Source organism: Parasteatoda tepidariorum, chromosome 1, assembly GCF_043381705.1.
Source record: "Parasteatoda tepidariorum isolate YZ-2023 chromosome 1, CAS_Ptep_4.0, whole genome shotgun sequence".
In the NCBI taxonomy this organism is placed as follows: Eukaryota; Metazoa; Arthropoda; class Arachnida; order Araneae; family Theridiidae; genus Parasteatoda; species Parasteatoda tepidariorum.
The window spans coordinates 109,188,721-109,208,230 of record NC_092204.1 but is presented as its reverse complement, the minus strand read 5'-3'; the positions used below and the strand labels follow the sequence as shown (position 1 = coordinate 109,208,230).

General features: G+C 29.8%; 1 protein-coding gene across 1 annotated transcript in view; it reads left to right on the top strand.

The window, feature by feature from the left end:
• Positions 1-19,510, top strand: part of LOC107449100 (cGMP-specific 3',5'-cyclic phosphodiesterase) — a gene marked incomplete in the record, with an annotated part of 371,784 nt that overhangs the window by 331,011 nt on the left and 21,263 nt on the right. Inside the window, 8 exon segments of the mRNA XM_071185055.1 lie at positions 9,027-9,170; positions 10,595-10,675; positions 12,263-12,324; positions 12,673-12,742; positions 14,382-14,456; positions 15,718-15,855; positions 17,048-17,191; positions 18,341-18,487. Of these exon segments, the coding sequence (XP_071041156.1) occupies positions 9,027-9,170; positions 10,595-10,675; positions 12,263-12,324; positions 12,673-12,742; positions 14,382-14,456; positions 15,718-15,855; positions 17,048-17,191; positions 18,341-18,487 (861 nt within the window).

Sequence of the window (19,510 nt, the reverse complement as noted above, 5' to 3'; positions counted from 1 at the left end):
AGCGATGGGAGCTGTGGCCGAAAAACCACTTGTTGCTTAAGTTTTGCACACCAGTGTAATTTCCTCATTGTTTACATAACCCCTATCTACGCGAGTGTCTGAAAAACTTTCGAGTCGCAAAGGTATCTTGGTTAATCTATCAATATGCACTCGTTTCATGCTACCATCACTCATAGGCTCGATCTCAACATTAACAGGTGATATAATTTTAGTTACTTCAAAGGGACCCGTGTTTAGTTTACTTAACTTCTTTGAAGTTCCCTGCTTAAAGGTGGGGGTGTATAAATAAATAAAGTCATTCAATTTAATATTTTTGTCTTTAGAAACCTTCTCCCTTCGGGTCTCCTGTTTTTCAGCCGCTTCATTAAAATTTTTCTTTACAACATCAAACGACCTCCTTAATCTGTCTTTTAAATCGAAAACATAATCTTTAATTTCTGCATATGATAGTCTATTTTCCCCCGTTAACAAATTATGTGGGAGCTGTAGTTCTCTCCCATACAAAATCGAAGCTGGTGTAAAACCTGTTGATGTGTGTATTGCAGTACGGTGAGCTAATAGAGCAAAATTAAGATGTCTATCCAACTTCTATGTCTATTCCCAACTTCTCGTAAACTTCTGATATTGATTTAGACAAGAAATTTGAGCCTCTGTCAGTAATTAAAGAATTTGAGACTCCGTGACTAGCAACAAAGGTTTCAAGGGTTCTGGCTACCGTATCCGACTTAATATCCGGAGTAGCATAAGCCTCTGGCCACCTGCTGAAATAATCGGAGAAAACCAAAATATATTTGTTTCCCATGAAGGTTGTCGGTAAGGGACCAACAGCATCAATAGCAATAAGCTGTAAAGGTTTCGTTGTAACTGATACCCTTTGTAAAGGAGCCAACTGACTCGGTTTATGTGCCGGACTTTAAACTCAAAAAGGGGAAAATTGCTTGCTCGCGACCCAGCCACCAGCCAATTGTACAAAACAGATTAAAAACATTAAAATAAAATAAAAATAATTTTAACAATTCAAATGTTGGTTTGTGATGTCTCGATTTTTTTAAATTTTTTTTTTTATAAAAATTGATGTACTGATGAAAATTACCATATAACAATATTTTTTCTCTATTCCAATACCGCTGGTTTTAAATAAGTAATTATTTAGAAACACGTTAAAAAGAATTAATTTAAATAAAATAAAAGCATTTGGTATCAGACAAACTGTAAATTTTGTGACGTAGACCACGCGTGCTACCACGTAATGTTCATTGAATTCATCTCACATAGCGAATGTAAAATAATTAAGTATCTAAATACACGCAATAAACTATTTTTTGATCAAACAGAGCTATAATCTAGCAATTATCACTGATGTATCTTTAAACCATGTGATAATTCATTCGTTAAATTTAAAACAATGGCTAACGCTAAACCAAACAGAAAATTCCATTTCGTTTTTTGCTCATCCTGTTAGAACGATTTGTCGTAGAATGTTCTAATGTTGACAGTGACCTTCCTCGTGTTTGAAACTATCTGTATGCCAAAATTCATCGCTTTCTGTCGGAGTCCATGAAGGACATACATACAGACAAACATTCATTTTTATATATATAGATTTAAAGTTATTCATATCACTGTTTTGAATGACGGATCATATATTTCGATGAAATAAGCATTTTATTTATACTAACATATATTAGTGTCAACAAGGTACTCCAATATAATAACGAAATATTAATGGGGCTCAAAAATTACATAACATTGTCTTTTGTACGCTGAGATCAAAGCTAGTTTTTATATAATCATCATGCGTTAATTTTAATAGCAAATATCATATTATGGTTAATTATGAATCTTTTATGCTATATTGAGCGATAAAAGAAGGCATTCCTAGGATTGGCTTTGAAAACAAAAGCTGTTCTAGCGAATAAAAATTAACTCTGTAATTTTTTTTAAACTATGTAACTTATCAAATTAAAACTACCACCCATTTTCTTCTCTTTTTTCAGAAATTCAAATTATTCTTGTAGTTAATCATCTAAATTAAATTGCTGAGAGAGAAATTTAATAAGAGCTGTCCGAGGATGATCTTTTAAAAGATGCAAGGGAGAATTTTTATAGGAGGTGTGTTAAAGAATTTTTTTAGAAAAAGCTTTGTGAAGGATAGCATTTAGAAAAATTGATTAAGAACGAACTTTTGAAGGAGATTGCTTAAAAGTAGAACTTACAGAAGAGGATCGAATGAAGAACTTTTCGGTAGAATCAGATTATGTATAGTAGAAGTAAGATTGATTAGTACTAACTCGGGTCCAACATCGTCCCGGATTCATCAAAAGAAAGTCGTCAAGATTAGGTTCATGATAAAGTTTTCACATATCTTCATTATACTTTTAAACAAAATAAATTCATGAAAGCCTATTTGTTTCAATTATTAAGTGTAAAAATTATGCATTTTTATTTAATTTAAAAAATTCAATGGTATTAAGCGTCATTAACCGAAAATAACTTATCTCAAATAATGTACCTTAAGACGTTTTAGAATTTTGGCTTATATCCGACATATACTAAATCTTGGCTTATATCCGACATATACTAAATCTTGAGCTCCGAAGTATTCGGACTTTAAGTCTTTTATCGCGAATCTCAAAAGTGAACTGGAACTTATTTCTAATTAGGAACAACATGCAGCACATACAAATTCTACTGTGCAACTTGCAGTACATACGAATATAAAAAAAAAAAAACTTTATCGGATTTTCCAGAAATCCTTTTTTCCAACTAACAATAAATATGAATCAATGCTTCACTTAGCTGCATAATAGTGAACTGCATAAATGGCTAAAATGCCAAATTTATAATTTTTTCACAACAAACGTTCAGAACTTTTAAACAAGCTTATCTAAACCTCTAACTTTCAAACTACTTAAGGTCATTCATTTCAGCTCAAAAATACGTAGTAAAATTGTCTCACATTAGTTTTCCGAATTTCCTTCTCTCACCAAAGCCCAACGCATAAGATTATACCCATTTTTATCAAAATTTTAAAAAAAGGGGAACGTGCAGTTTAAGCCATATTTTTACTGGACTGCCATATCAATTATTTAACTGATGATGCGGTAACATGCATTTATCTTTTGTATTTGTGAGACAACAGATTTAATTACGCTTCTAGTAAAACAATAGCTCTACATAACAGAGGGAGTGAGATATATTTACTTCATGAATACATAAATTATTTATTGGTTTGATAATCATTTGAAGAAAGCTATATCAGTATTAAAATATATATAATTTTGATTTAGAGTTAATACATAAGAGTAGCGTTAAAAATTACCAATTAATGCCTTTTAATGGATTTATTAAATAACTAAATAAATAATTTAATTGCTAAATAATTCATGAATAAAATATATTGTAACGAATCAAGCTACGAGAAATGAATTCAGCAATACATTTGATAGCTATCATTAAAAAATGTATTCATGTAATTCATATTGCATAGATATTAGATCATGCCTGCGTAGAAAATTGCTACTATCATGACATTTTCATCATTAGTATGTCATTTGTAAAACGTAGTACAATGCTTTATGAATATATTTATAGCTTCTCCCAACATCATTGCTTAAAGATACTGTTAAGTGAGCATCTTTTGATCCAATGATAAGTTTTCAAAGTATTAAAAATGCTGTCTTTATGTTTCAAGTGAAAGACCAAAACTATGCTAGATGATATGTTTAGTATGTAATATTTTAAGTTTTGAAGAAAAAGCATCGTATTTTCTCTAAATAATCATATTTTTTATGATAGATTAGAGTTGTTTTTTTTTGGAAGATTTTCCTATGGGTATCAACTCCAAAAAAGTCGCCAAATCTTGGCGACAACTGAGCAGTGGCAAGCGAAAAATTTAAATAAAAATCAATAATGAAATAAATAAAATAAATAGATTCATTATAGAAGGGCAACCAACCTCAGATATATTTTATTTTAATTTCTATTTATTTATTGATTTTTGCGAGTAAAAATTTCATTTGGTGTTCTGGCGATGGTAGTTGGTCCAAACAGGTACCGATACTGACATATTTCAGAATTTCTGACCTTTAAAATAGGCAGATAGCCATCTAGAAAGCATAGTCCTTATAGTTTTGTCACAACAGTGCTTACGCTCGATAAACGAATTTACATTAAATGAACGAGTTTAAATTAAATGAGCGAATTAATATTGAATGAACGAGTTTACATTAAATGCGACCACTTAATGTAAGCTATTTTGTGTATCTTAATATCTTTGGAACTATGTTAATGAATTACAACATTTTTGCACACAATTAGAAAAACCATGTGTCCGAAAATAACTGAATTTCGAATTTTTAATGATCATTCATTATTTTTATTATTTAATTTAATAGGGATATTTTTTTTAAAGTTTAAGGTATGTAAAATTTTATTTTATTTTAAATAACAAAATCTGAAACCGAATGGTATCGTTCAAATATTGCAGATCGAATAGAAACCAAAAGAAAAAATATATTTTAACTTTAAAAGCGATTTTTTTCAAAAAAAATTTTTTTTAAATTAATAATGACCTATTTCAAAATGATTCTGTAATAATTGGCATTGCTTGTGCAATAAAATAGCGTTCCCACATTATTAATTAAGTAATAAAAATTACTTATTAAATATTACAAATTTATTTTCGTTTTAAATTACTGTTGTTGCATATGTGCGTAATCAGAAAGCTGTACATAATTTGTTTTCATCAATAATTTTTTTTTAATATTTTAATTGAGGTAATTATTGAAAAAAACATAGGAATGGGAAAAGTAAAAAAAAAGAAAAATGGAAACCATGAACTAAGAAGAAATTCTTCTTTTATGGAATCCCAAGACGTAAGAAAGGAAATTTTAAAATTCTTCATCGTTGCCGTTAGGGACATTTCATTTGCTATATAGGTACATTTTGATCAGCAATTCTGCAAAATACTAAAACTATGCCGTTAGTATTTCTATTTGTTTCATTACCTGGTCAAGCTATTACAACGATTCTTTTAGATATTGATTTATTCAATAATAAACCTCGTGCCTTAATTTACTTAACATCAAGAAGGTGAATTCGTAAAACAATATTAATCATATTTTAAGAAAAACAGTTATTAAGCTTTCATAACAAGAGCTATACATTTTGAATAATTGAATAAATAATGTGATACTTGAATAATTCAGTGAACAAAATGATTATTTGATGTCTTTAATTTTTCCTAATTAGAACAATTGCAATTAATTTTTCTTATATAAGCAGGCTTGGTCAACTATATTTGGCAGTTGCGCCACTTCTATTTGACCCCGGCTGTATAACGGAACGACTGTCGCCTGAATTAAAATCTTCCAGCATCAAGTGATAAATATTCAGTTATAGTTTATAAAGTACTTCGAATTGCGCAACCCCTGAGGGACCTCACTGACTGATTAATAAAAATCCTTCATGATCGATATTTATCAAACAATAATTAATTAAAGTTTAACAATTTTGTAATTAATTAATATTGTAGAAGAAATGAAACAAGGTAATTTTTTTGCTTCGTCATGGCTATTATGTGGTGTTGGAACATGTAATTTGAATAATTAGCTGTTAATTCTTTCGGCCAGCTCCCTACTTAAAGTAAAACGCAAGGTACTCGTAATTTTAACGAAAATCCGCAAAAAAGCTAACAAAATAAATTAACAAAAAAGCTCTATTTCCGTAATTGTAACGTAATTCAGCAAATTTAGTAGAATTGATCATTAATTTATACAGATAGCTCCCATATTTGGCAAAAAAGAAGTTCAAAACTCTTAATTGTAACGACTTCACACTTTACTGATTGTAAATTAATAGACTATAATAATAATAATGTTCAAAGAGACCATCGATTTAGATAACTTTAAGAATTCCTGATGTATTGAAATAATGAACTAATTATTGTTGGAGTTTTTAATTTAATGATTGAATTCGCGATTGCACTCATGTATCTTTTAAAAGCGAAAAAAAAGTATAATTAGAATACATAAGAATAAATTTTTTGAAACTCTATATTTATAGTTTAGTTTGGTTGTTAACGATACTTTAAAACCATACTAATATGCATTAGAATAAGAATGATTCGACGATAACACTAGTGCAAGTACGCATTGAAATTGCAAAATGATGATTGTAAGGCAGACGGTGATTATCATCAGCCTGCCTCCTCATCATACCCTACAACCCCACAATCCTGCATGAACATTTGAGTGGTTGCCAAATCATGACACGGTCGGAGAACCAGCCTTTCGCAAAAAGAATCGAAAGCCGTCCCAAACCTGCCGCCGTGATCCGTGGGAAAAGAAAAATATACCCACATTGCCGAGACTGCCAGATATAGGATCTCTACACATTTTTCACAATCAATTAGCAATCTCTATTAAAACAGATTGTTAAAAATGTTTTTTTTTTCGGGTATCATTTGTGTTTTTTTCCCCACTGAGGATTACGCTGTGTGGGAGTAATTCTGCCATGATGTTTTGCCTTTAAATATTGCAAAACTAGTTTTTTCAGCATTTAAAGCTCCATGGTTTACTCTTGGCTTAGATATGCTCACTTTTTTCTATGATTTGAGTTTTAAAAAAATCTTAAAAAACATTATAAATTTAGAAAAAAGAATAATTAACAGTTTTAGGTAACCTTTCGAAGATCACGAAACTTAAGGATAATTAGTAATTCCAAATTTAAATCATAATCATGATGATAATAATAATGATAATGAAGATAATAATAATCATAAGGAATTATAATTAGGAATCATATTAATCTCAATAAGAAAACTGCCAAACTTTTATTGCTTCTATCTATTTTAAAAAATGATAAAGACAACCGTGGCTGTTTCGGATGTTCAACTTAATGTTAAATTTTGCCTTTCTGTATAAACTATAAATCTTAGAAATTTGAAATTGTAGATGAATTGATAAAAAAAATGTGAAAAAATTATATACCGTACTGAAGGCTCTGAGTCTTCTAGTGTTTTAAAAGCGACATCTGCTCGGCAATGAAAGCTATTATAATAAAATTGTGATAAACATGCTTAATTTTTTATTAAAATTTTACTAATTTAAGAACTACGGATATTTATTTATTTAATAATTTTTCCTTTCTGAACTTGAAAAACTAATGGATTAATCATGTCTGACATTTTTTTAATTCTTTTTGCAGTTTATCTTTCTATTCTTTTAATATCATTGAATTTTACTTGAACATGGTAATAAATGGTGATGGGTTTTGTTAATGTGAAACTTTTTTTTTCCGATGAAAACATAGCTTTAACATTTGAAACTTATGATCCAAACTGATAATTAAATGTGTAAAAATGCGAAACGTTGGAATAATAATCGAAATATTAATCAAAAATACTAGCATTATTGAGATTCGTTGAAAAAAGTTTGTTGTTCGTATCATTTTTATTGGTTCCATCGTAAATAAAAACATTATTTGCCAGCATGTGGGTGATATTCATGTATCGTAAAATATTGATATTTTTTATGTTTTAACATTATGATACTTTTATGAAACTATTTCTGATAATCTTCGAATGTATGTATGCTAATAAAAACAATGATATCGTGATAGTTATTGACAGTGATAAATATCGGATATAATGCGACTAATTGAGACTGAAAAATCGAAGTTAGTTGAGGTTGTCTAGTATTTTAGAAAACGCTATTGTGAGACAGTTTCTGTGCAGCTTAAACGGAATAGAATTTGCTTTTTTTAAATTTTATCACACTAAGAAGTTTAATGATTTCTTTTCACTATAAGAATATTTTGAAATTCTTCTGACATTTTTTGAAAACACGCAGACGACAAATGGCATGGTAAGTAAAAATTAACTGTTATATTTGAGAATATGAACTATTTTAGCCCTTTATTTTTTTCCCTCGACAATTGTAGATAATTGAATGTGGAATAAATTTTAGACAGAATGAAGTTTCCTTTCTAAATTTTAGCCAACAGAAAAACTTGTTTCGTTTTTTGTTAACAAAATAAAATACATCATATGCTCTAAAATAGTCGGGAAACGCAGAACCGATAAATTACAGAAAATTTTTTTTTTGGTTTAAAATATGTATATTTCAGCCTACCAGGTGAATTTTTGGTGACCTATTGGATACTTGCAAGCAACGTCACGTGTAGATAAATCGTGAAACTTGTTTATGTCACGATTCAGCATCCAATCAGGTTCCACACATGCGTGACGTCTCTTGCAAATATCTAATTAAATCTGCTCCGAAAACTGATAAAGCGTGATAATAAACGAAACATAATAGCTGTAACGTTAATTCGCTATGCACAACTACTTGATCAGGCAAAGCCATTGGATTTCAGGGGTATCCTTCTAGAAATGCAAACACCCAATAACGAGAAGTTAAGTGTGTGATAGATTTTAGACAGAGTGTAAAATAGAGTTGACGCAAAAACACTATCGTGCTAGCTTTTGGAACAGAAGCTCTAACTAATGTTATAGCATTATTGCATCAGATGGTTTGTTTATACAATTCAACACAGGTCGTTATTCTCTTGAACACTCAGAGAAGTTGTTGTAAGCTGTTATCTCGGTTAATGTGTTTGCCGTACGAAAAATATAAATCGATGATAAATGATGTACCATCCAAATCGCACAGAAAAAAACTTGATGCTGGAGTTGGATTATTATTCATGAAGTATTGCGTATGCAAAAATGCCGTTGGGATAACATAATTTTACTCAGCACCAAACAGAGAAGCACGTGTGAATGTTGGCGGCTGAATTATTTCTAAAATGTTAACTAGTGAAGAAATGTACTTGCCATTTTTTGGCATTCTAGCAAGGAAAGTAAAATAGATCCAGATGATTCTCAAATCTTTTTTTTTTAATGCACATAAATTTTTTGAGTTAAGATAAATATTTTCTTGCAGATTGACTTAGAAAACTTTTTACAAAAATACATATTTCTTTTATATATATTGCTTTACTAAACTAAATAATTTTTTCAGCTTCTTTTGAGCCTCGCAAAATCTATTTTTGAAGAAACTTCGTCTTTGGATAGACTCATCAACAAGATCATGGTTAAAGCAGAAGAACTCTTGCAGTGCGAGAAATGCCGAGTATATCTAGTAGATACTGAACACGATGATCAGGTAAAAAAATAATAATTTATTCATATTTTTTTCAAATTTGGTCAATTAAATAAATAGGGAGCCATGGTGGCTCAGAATATAGAGCATTTGCCTTCCAATGTGGTTAACAGGGTTCGAATCCAAACGATGGCTGGTCGATGCGAATTAGCATAATGAAAATGATCAAATTATCCTGGATGCGTATTTTGTGATATTATTCGACTTAAAGGTATTCTATGGTGTTTAAATTGGGTACTGGAAAGACAAGAGTAGTTTTTGAAAACCTATTTAGTCAAGCCATGTCTGCTGAGCCGTGGTAGCTTAGGGGAAAGAGCGTTTGCCTTCCAATGAGGTGAGCCGGGATCGAATCCCAGCGATAGCTGGTCGATACGATTTCCGCACCTTGTTCGCGCCGACCAAAGTGCTGACGTAAAATATCCTCAGTGCTAGACGGATCATGGGTTAGAGTCCCTTTGCCTTCAGGCTAACCGAGGGAAGTTTCCGTGGTTTTCCTCTCCATGTAACGCTAATGCTGGTTATTTCCATCAAAATGTCCTCCACGAAGGCAATTTTCTCCGACGACAGCTCAACGACTGTTGTAAAATTAAATAATTAGTTACCGTGTTGGCTCAGGAAATGTAGCGCTAACCTTCCAATTAGGTGACCCGGGTTCAAATCCCAGCGATAGCTGGTATAATAGAATTGTGCTTTCTGCTGACACTGACCACAGTGCTGTTATGAAATATCTCCAGTGGCTTATAATCACATAGACATCAAGCTAACCATGAGAAGTTTCCATGGTCTTCCTCTCCATTTTCTCCGCGAAGGCTTAATCCAGGAATTCCCATCACCTGGAATTCCTTCATCCAGGAATTATGTGGGTTGATTTCAGAACTCCAACGCTACCGAATTAAACATTGATAGATGTAAACCAAAAATGGATTGATTGGTAATCGTATGTCCATTTTTATGACCTTTTTAAAAGTAGGAAGATGACAAAAAAATTTCTTTAATTTTCAATTAAATATTTTAGTTAGGTATTTTTGACTAATGAGGGCAACTTTTTCCTGTAGTACAGTATTTGAACTTAATTTTTTAAGGATTCTCTTTATAAACATTTCCCCCCTTAGTAAACAGAATGGGGCAAAAGTAGGGAAAAAATATTAAATGTTATAAAAGTATTTCCTTGAAATAATGCAGCTGTACATTTCCTTGCTTTTAAATTTAAGAATATTATAGTTGGTATATTTCTTTATAATTAAGGACTTATTTTAATGCTATTATGCATCATATATAGAAAAGTAATTTAAAATACTTATTTTCAGCCTATTTAAATAAATTATTCTGCATTAACTGTAATAAATATTATTATAATACTGTAGATTTTTTGTCGTTATTGGTATTGTACTTTAAAAAAAACAATAAATACTACTTTATTTTTTTAGATTTTTCCACGATTTGATGGTGAAGATAAAGTTAGCAACTTGCCTCCCATTTTCAACCCTAAAAAATTTTCAAAACCTCAGGTTTGTACTTTATTGCATCGTCATACTACTTCGTCATTTATTTCGTTTCTGTTTTTCGGCTCCTATTTTCTCCGTAAAAATTACTCACATTTCATCATGATTGATTATCGCAAGCAAATATGGCCTTTGATTTCTTAAGTAGTTTTTCTCATAAAATAGTTTCGTAATGTTTTTATTCATTATTTCATCCATTGAACTTCAGTGTTCAGTGTAACAAGATTAATTTTATTTATTAGAGTTAAAAAAATAAGTATTATTTTCATTTTTATTGAACTCTTTGTTTTGTATTCGTCAAAAATTGCGCTGTTTAATTTATAGCATTTTTATATTGAAGCTTTCAAAAATACAAAATTTTAACTTAAAGAATTTTTTTTGATAGAAACTTGAAAAAATATAGCATGTATTTTTTTTTTTTTTTTTTGATGAATAACATTTTGGTTTTGAATATCTGCTAAAAAGGAGTATACTAAAATTTTATTTGGTTATATATTCTAATATATTAATATTATTCTAATATTTAAATATTATTCTAATCTGTTTTTGCTTCTAATCAAAGTTCCAAAACCATAAAAACTGCTCGTGATATATGTGCTGTGTAGGGACAGGGTGCCATAACTAAAATGATGGCTAGTACTTTTATGCCATGTTTAATAATGGAAATTTTAACCTCAAATACGGACCTCATTTTATCGTCCAGTTGAGTTCGATGAAGACGAATCATGCTTAGAAGAAAAAAGAAAGAAAAAATGAAGATGAAGATTAGGGATGAAGAAGATGATCATAAACGAAATGAAGATGAGGAGAAAAAGTATGATTATGAAAAGGAATAAAAAAACTGGTGGGAACTTAGATGCCAACCCAGTAGAAATCTCCTGCGCAATAATAATATTTTCTTTACACAGAGAATTTTTTATACAATGTTAAAAATATATTTTTAAAAATCCTCTGTGGTAGACGGATCATGGGTTATAGTCTCCTTGCCGTCAGGAAAACTGTGGGAGGTCCTCGTGGTTTTCCTCTCCATGTAGCACAGATGCTGGTTACTTCCATCAAAAAGTCCTCGAAGAAAGCAAATTTCTCCCAATACTTTATCCAGGAGTTTCCTTGTCTTCTGGATTGGGTTCAGAATTACAAGACTACGATGTTGAACATTAGTAGTCATAAAAAATAAACTGGGTGGGCAGTTCAATGACTGCCATAAAATAAAATATATTGATTGTAATTTTGGATGCGCAATATTTTGATTATGAATATCTGAAATATTAAAAAAATTGACTATTAATTTTACGTTTACTAAATACTATTAATTTATTTCATTATAGTTATGTATTTTAACACTTTAGTTATAACTATAAATAAAATTCTTTTAGTTTTTATTGAACTATGAATATGATTATGAAAAGAAAAACTTATTAACTATTTACATGTGAAAATAGTAGAAATAAATATTGACATGAAAAAAATTAGTTTAGTGAATAAACAAACTGAGTGTTAATTATAAACATATACGCATATAAGCAAGAAAAATATCACTGTTTATTAAATGTAGCTTTGTGTGACAATTATTGAAGTTTTAGTACTTTTTAGGACGTGATTTTTACCACTATATTTGAACTCAGGAGAGATGAACAAGAAATTCGAAGGCCTAGGTAAGAGATTTAATTTATATTTTAAAAACACAACTTACGTAAAAATTACAATTTTTGTTCAATGTTTATGTATTTAGAATAGGATTTATAAAACTATCCATTATTTTTTTCGATCCAGTATTTGAATTAAAACTAATTTAAAAATGTCTGTAGTAGTTTTTCAAATAATACTAATTAAATGCGATAGTTTTAATCAATACCCGTTTATCTATGCAACTGAAAACTTTCATAATTACTTGTGTATTCAGCGTAAGTTTTAAATATATATTTTTATACATACTTAAATTATGTATTTTGATATAAATTTTAATTTTACATTTTTGTTTAAATAGAAAAATATTTTTGTAGCTTAAAAGATTTATCTGGTTCTGAGATGGCTCATGTTCATTTTGCACGCCACGTTGTAGCTACAGAACAAGTAAGTTTCAGTTTTAATTCATTTAATTGAGATAAAGTTTGTTAACTAACTTTTATGAATACCAAATTTTATGAATTATTATCATAATTTTATTGTTGTTAATTATAAGGTTATATGTTGTTAATAATTCATGAATGTTACATTATAAGGATTTTAAACTTTATGAATTATTATTTAAGTTACATGGTTAAGTTTTGAAGCTTGGACAATGAGAAAATTGGAGGAAAATTGTATCATTATATTTGAGAGAAAGATTTTGCGGTGTAGCTATGCTTGGTGGTGTAAATGAGAACAAAAACTGGAGATTTAACTTTGAATTGTACAAGATTTATAAACAACCCAATATTATTAAGTGCATAAAAATAAATAGACTGAATTATATGGCCCACTTGATTCGAATGAGTGATGGACAATACAATGAAACTGCTTTTTTTGACCCACTTTAACAAGACCGCGGTTGAGATGGGCTGACTCGGTGGAGTCTGATTTTCTTGCAATTAATGAAAAGAATTGGAGATCAAAGATGAATCATAAGTCATTATGGAGAAATCTTCAGAGGATGGCATTGGCCCACATTGGGCTGCCTGGCCAAATATGATGATGGATACTAAATGTTAGATATTTTTTATCTAATAAGCTACATAAATGCTACATTTTATGAATTACTATCTAAATTTCCCCTGTAGCATATGGAATTTCAATAGGTGAGCGATATTTACGGCTACATTACATTAACCCAAATGTAAACGCAATAACATGATGTATCGAAACACTGAACTTATTTTAAATACCTAAATTGTAGAACAATAACATCGATGATTCAATTGGGAAAAAACGTGAAAAATAGATATTTATGATTTTTTAAAGGCAAATTATGCAATCTTAAATATTTTATTTTAATTTCATGAAATCGCTTACAGTTTTTCACAAGCCATAGTCGTTTTATCAGTTTCTCCCAATTAGAAGCAGAAGAAATAAAAAGTTTAAAGCCTCCGTTTAAAAAGCATTTAAGAAAAACATCATTAAAAGTTTTATTATGTTAACAATTATAACTCTAGTGGTAAAAAGATCTCAAAGTCTTAGTTGATCTAAATCTTATCTTACTAATTGTAAATTCAAATAAGCACGCATACATAGCTTTTAAAATCGTCACAGAAATTGTTTTAACTTGCTATTAAAAATTTTTTTCAAAGTGTTTTATAAAAAAAATAGCTTCTTAAAATCTTACATGCCAGTTCCTTTCACTGTAAATTTCATTCATTAATGTAAAACTTTATGATAGAGAAAACTGTTAAGAACTACTTTGCCATGACTAGGAATTCATTTCAAAAAACCTGCTTAACATAGCACGTGGACATGCACGTTAGCCGTAAAATGTACTGCTAAAGATTAATATTGTAGAGACTACAATTTACTGTACTTAACCTCTAAAATTTTCAGAATTTTTTACCGTGTATGCAGTTCTAGGTTTTTCTGATACAGAGTTAAATTGTGTAAAGGAATTACAAATCCTAAATCTAGTTTTTTTAAACTTTTTTTAATATGAATGCTTGTAACCTACAGAAATATAAACAATTCACTGAATGAATGGACTAAATTTTATTTAAAACTAAATTATGTTCTTTTTTTATTGTTTCAGACGTTTAATTGGTCTGGTACCGAAGACGAAGTTCTAAATCTACGAAGCACAAATATATCTGCTATTCCATTTGATGTAAGTATAGCTACTTATCGAATTACATTCCTCTTACGAATATAATTTGTACAAAATTATGTGTATTGCTGACAAAAAAGTATAAAATCCTTATCATGTGTATCGCTGTTTTAATAATTCTAAATTTTTGCCATCACATTTTCATTTGTGCTTCTCCAAATTATACGTCATTTTTAAATGTACATTGCGTAATTTGTCACGTTAGCAATATCGCCAAAACGATTAAATTAGTTTCTCTAAGTTTGTATTTTTTGTAAATATATGAAATCCAGTATTCTATAGAGATTCTATTTTTGTCATTGTATCGAACACCTAAAAGCGACTGGCAAAGTATGAAACTTTCAGCATTCCACGTATTGTCAAGAATTGTTTTATAAGTAGACTAATGTGTGAAACGAATAGTATTTCATACAATGCCTAGATATTTTATTGTTAAAATGACTAAAGAAAACCTACTAGTGTTTAATAAAATGACAAGGCAAAGTTTTTAAAAATTCTCTATTTTGTTTACATATTTTTATTCTATATTATACAAAATAATATTATTTTTTGTAACTATCTGCGATGTAATTTTTGAGGTTTTATTGTATTGTGTAATATAGTAACAGATATAAAACTACCAAGAGTGCCAATATGATATGTAATTTTAGCAATATATAACTTCGCAAATAGACCGTTTAAATTAATTTAACATTATATTTACTTCTTTAAAAATATATAGGATTAAGCTATATGATCACTTTTTGTTTACTGCCGTGCGTTAAAGATTTAAACTCAAAAGTTTTAACTGATAACCGACCAAGACGAAATTTTCAGAGTAATTATAATTCATTTTTAACAAGTCTTATCGAATCATCCACGATGGTTTTATAAAGCTTCAATAATTAATGACACAAACTTAATAACAGTGCTTTTTTCCTGATATTTGAAAGTGTTTTTCAAACAATCTTTCAGTTTATTTTTTTTATTTATTTTTATTTATTACAATTATTTTCCCGCCACTTTTCCACCTACTAAAATCATTTCTAAGCGCACCGGAATTAGACTGACTGATTTACGAAAATTGTTGAGTTTGGCTTTTGATTCCAAAATAAAATAAGAAAATTATTAAAATATCAGTTTTTTTTTTGTATACGGCTATGAGAATTTGGGTTAAAATATTCTTAAATTTTAGGGCATCAAATAACCTTCTTTTTGTTTTTATTGCTTTATGACGTAAACCGGCATAAACTAAATAAACTTTTATGTCTTCTGTTTGCAGTTCCCAAAGGAGAAGTTAAGAGGGCGAATATTATCTATTCCAATATTTAACAGTGAAAATAAAGTTATTGGAGTTGCACAGCTAGTAAACAAATGCAAAGGAAAGGATTTTACAGAATGTGATATTAATACATTAGAGGTAAATATGTAACTGCACTATCACTCAAATGTCTCAGGAAAATACTTCCTTCCTGTGTTAATGTCTAGTGTTGGTGTTTTCGTCACATTTTTTCTTTTTCGGTACTTTTATAATTTAGTATTGAAATATAGCATATAACTTTTATTTAATATTTATGTCATAATATATATCTTATAATAACATTTTGAAGTTTGAAGGAGATTTCTGTTTTAATTTAATAGGTCTGTTCAATTGAATTAACATAAATAATTAAAGTCAGGGGTGTCAAACTCAAAAGCAAACTTGGGCCAAATAAACAATGCTTAACTTTAGGTGGGCCTCAAAAAAAAAGTTAAAAAAAATCAGTGTTTACAGAAGCAAATACTTTTATTTTGAATAGTACATTGTAATAAGCATATATAAAGTAAATTTATTGTTTGATATTTGACATCGCTTCTCTGCTACTATCTTTCCTACTTCGGGAGAAATTTTATTAGCCGAGACTACTTTCAAAATTGACCCAACGAGACCTATTAATATGGTTTCGGACAGGACATTTATTTTCACTCATAACAGAAAAAAATGGCTCGCACTGATAAGTACTTCCAAACATGGAAATAATTTCATATACGAATTTTCGAGTATTTTCAAACCTTACCGGTAAATATTTGTAAAATTCAGACACACCCCCTTAAATGAATTTTGTCTTCAAATTTGAGTCGCACTGAATCTCAATGACTTCCATTTGCATATTACTGGGTACTGAGTCTATATTTATTGAGAAAATCGAAGAAAGCAAACAAAAGTTGTTTTCCAAGGAATTAAAATCTTTAAACCTTGTTTCAAATTCTGTTCTAGGATTTGCAATTCTTTCTGCGTATTTTTGATAAGATGCAGTATCACTGGAATGGCAGGTGCCACAGGCCAATTAGAATTTTACATTTTCGCGCGTACAATTTAAAATGATCCGTATAGTTTATAAATAAAGTATTTTATAATTTTATATGCTAGTTTCCTTTCTAATTCACATTTCTATTTTATTTTTACTTTGCGTTGAATATATTGACTGGGCCACATGCGGCCCGCGAGTTTGACACCCCTGATTTAAGTGTTTGCATAAAACTTATGATCACTTGATGTCTTACAAATATCCCCTAAAAGATAAATAAATATTTATTTTTATGTGAATAATATAAGCTCTTTTCTATTTTAGGCATTTTCAATATTTTGTGGGCTAGGCATTTATAATACACAGATGTATGAAAACGCCAACAAGCTTATGGCGAAACAAAAAGTAGCTTTAGAAGTATTATCATATCATGCTTCATCATCATTAGAAGAAACAAGAAGGTTGATGGTAAGGAGATAAATAATAAATAGTTTAACTACTATATTTAGTTATAATATGAAAAAGCCGAAATTGATTCATTTTTAATTACTATGTTGGTAATAGGATTCAGGGTCATTCTCGCTCATGTGAAAAATTTGATTGCGAATGAGAAACTGATTGGCAAATTTTTCGCTGGCTTCAATGATCAGATTTTTAATTCTATGCGAATTTTTTGTTTGTCGTCAAAATAGTCCATAGCGTTGAAGATCAAACTCTCCTAGACTGTGTTTTTAAGAAATTCGAGATAAACATTTTAGTTTAATACAGATTATGACATTACCTATATTTTTTTTCAGGAGATTTGAAATTTGAACTAAAAATGTTGAATTGAAAATATAAAATAGTGCGCAATTGCCTTAAGTTAGTTTGGCGGTTTTCAGAAGCTTTTAATGAAAATGAAGTAATATCCCCCCCCCGCAAAGTTTGTTATTTTAGTTCAAAACATTTTTACCAGATTGCGCGGTATAGAATAAATGTATGGACTGAAGAAAAATTATTTAAAGAAATGCTTTCAATATTGGTTTATTACAACATGTTTCCATAACTTATGGTGAATATTCATAATTATTGTAATGTGTTTTTCATTCATTTCGAAAAATTGTGATGCTGTTTTCAATTATTTTTTCTACCATTTGCTTATTCAATTTGATTTATCCCTTATTTCTATTATTTAATTTGATTTAGCACTTATTTCTATTATTTAATTTTATTTTGCTAACTGCAGTCTCATAAAAAAATTGAATCAAAATCGAAAAACCCCACATTATTTTATAAAACTCCAAACTATTTTCAAACAATTAAGAGCTAATATATTAAAACTCTTTTATACTAACTCTCACTTAATTTAAAAGAACTTATTAAAAATTTTTTTAAAAAATCAGAATTTTTAGACGCGTTACTCATTTTTTTTAAATAATTATTTTTTCTATATATCTTCTTCCTTCTAAAACGTTTTATTTCGTAAACCTCTTTTATATTTTTTTCTTGCAGTTTTTTAAAAAAAAAACTTATTGCCATTTAATAACGGCCAATATTTATTTTCAAAAATTATTTCATATTTAACTTAACTGAAAGATAATAATCATGCGTAATTCTACATATATCTTTTCTTTTTAGCAAACGCAGATACCGAGTGGGGAGAAATTTAAGCTGTACAATTTTGACTTCAGTGATTTTAATTTAAGTGACGAAGACACGTGCCAAGCAGCGATACGGATGTTCTTAGACATGGATCTTATTCAGAAATTTCACATTCCTTATCAAGTGAGTTTTTTTTTATATCCTGCAGAGGTTAAAGAATTCGTTCAATTAGTTTTTACGTCCTATTCTTTTAACTGCAATTGATATACCACAATATTAACTCAGTTATAACATAAGATAGCTTACATTCTAAGAAAACTTATTCCTTTATGTTTTTTTTTTCATTTTTAATCCATCAATCTGAGCAGCAGGGTAGCAGGGAATGGTGTGCTCCCCTTCTGATAAGGCCATCCAAGTTCCAACCTCAGCTATGGCTGTCGATTCAAATTCAGCTGCCCACATTGCTGACGTAAGATATTCTCATTAGTACGAGGGTTGCTATTTATATTCCTGGCCTAATAATGAAGAAACAAATATGTAGGATCGAAATTGGTTTTATTGTTTTTCAAAATATTCTCCATGATGATCAATACACTTTTGCATGCGTTTGAACCAATTTTCAAAGCACTTTTTCCAGTCCGATTGAGGAAACTCCAAAACATGCGTTTTGAATGCATCAACCGCTTCTTCGAGGGTCAAAATTCGTTGTCCACGTAATTTATTTTTGATGTGAGGGAATAAGAAGAAGTCATTGGGTGCCAAATCAGGGCTGTACGGCGGATGACCCATCAGTTCGATCTTTCGCTCCGTCAGAAATGCCTTTGTTTGAGTCGATGTGGGAGAGCTCGCATTGTCATGATGAAGAATGATTCACCTGTTCTTCTGCTTTTTTCGAATTTCTCCGATGACTTCTGGCAAACAAATGGTCGCATACCATTCAGAATTGACCGTCCTGCGTTGCTCTAATGCCACTGTTGCCACATGACTGTTAATGCCGAAGAAATAGGCAATCATTTGTTTTGATGTGCTTCTTCCTCGAACAACTTTTCTTGGTTTTACCTCGTCTTGGAAGACCCATACAGTTGATTGCTGTTTTGTTTCCGGCTCATATGCATAAATCCATGATTCGTCACCTGTGTAGATGTTATACACAGCCTTTGATGTACCTTGAACGTATTTTTCCAACATTTCCTTGCACCAATCGAC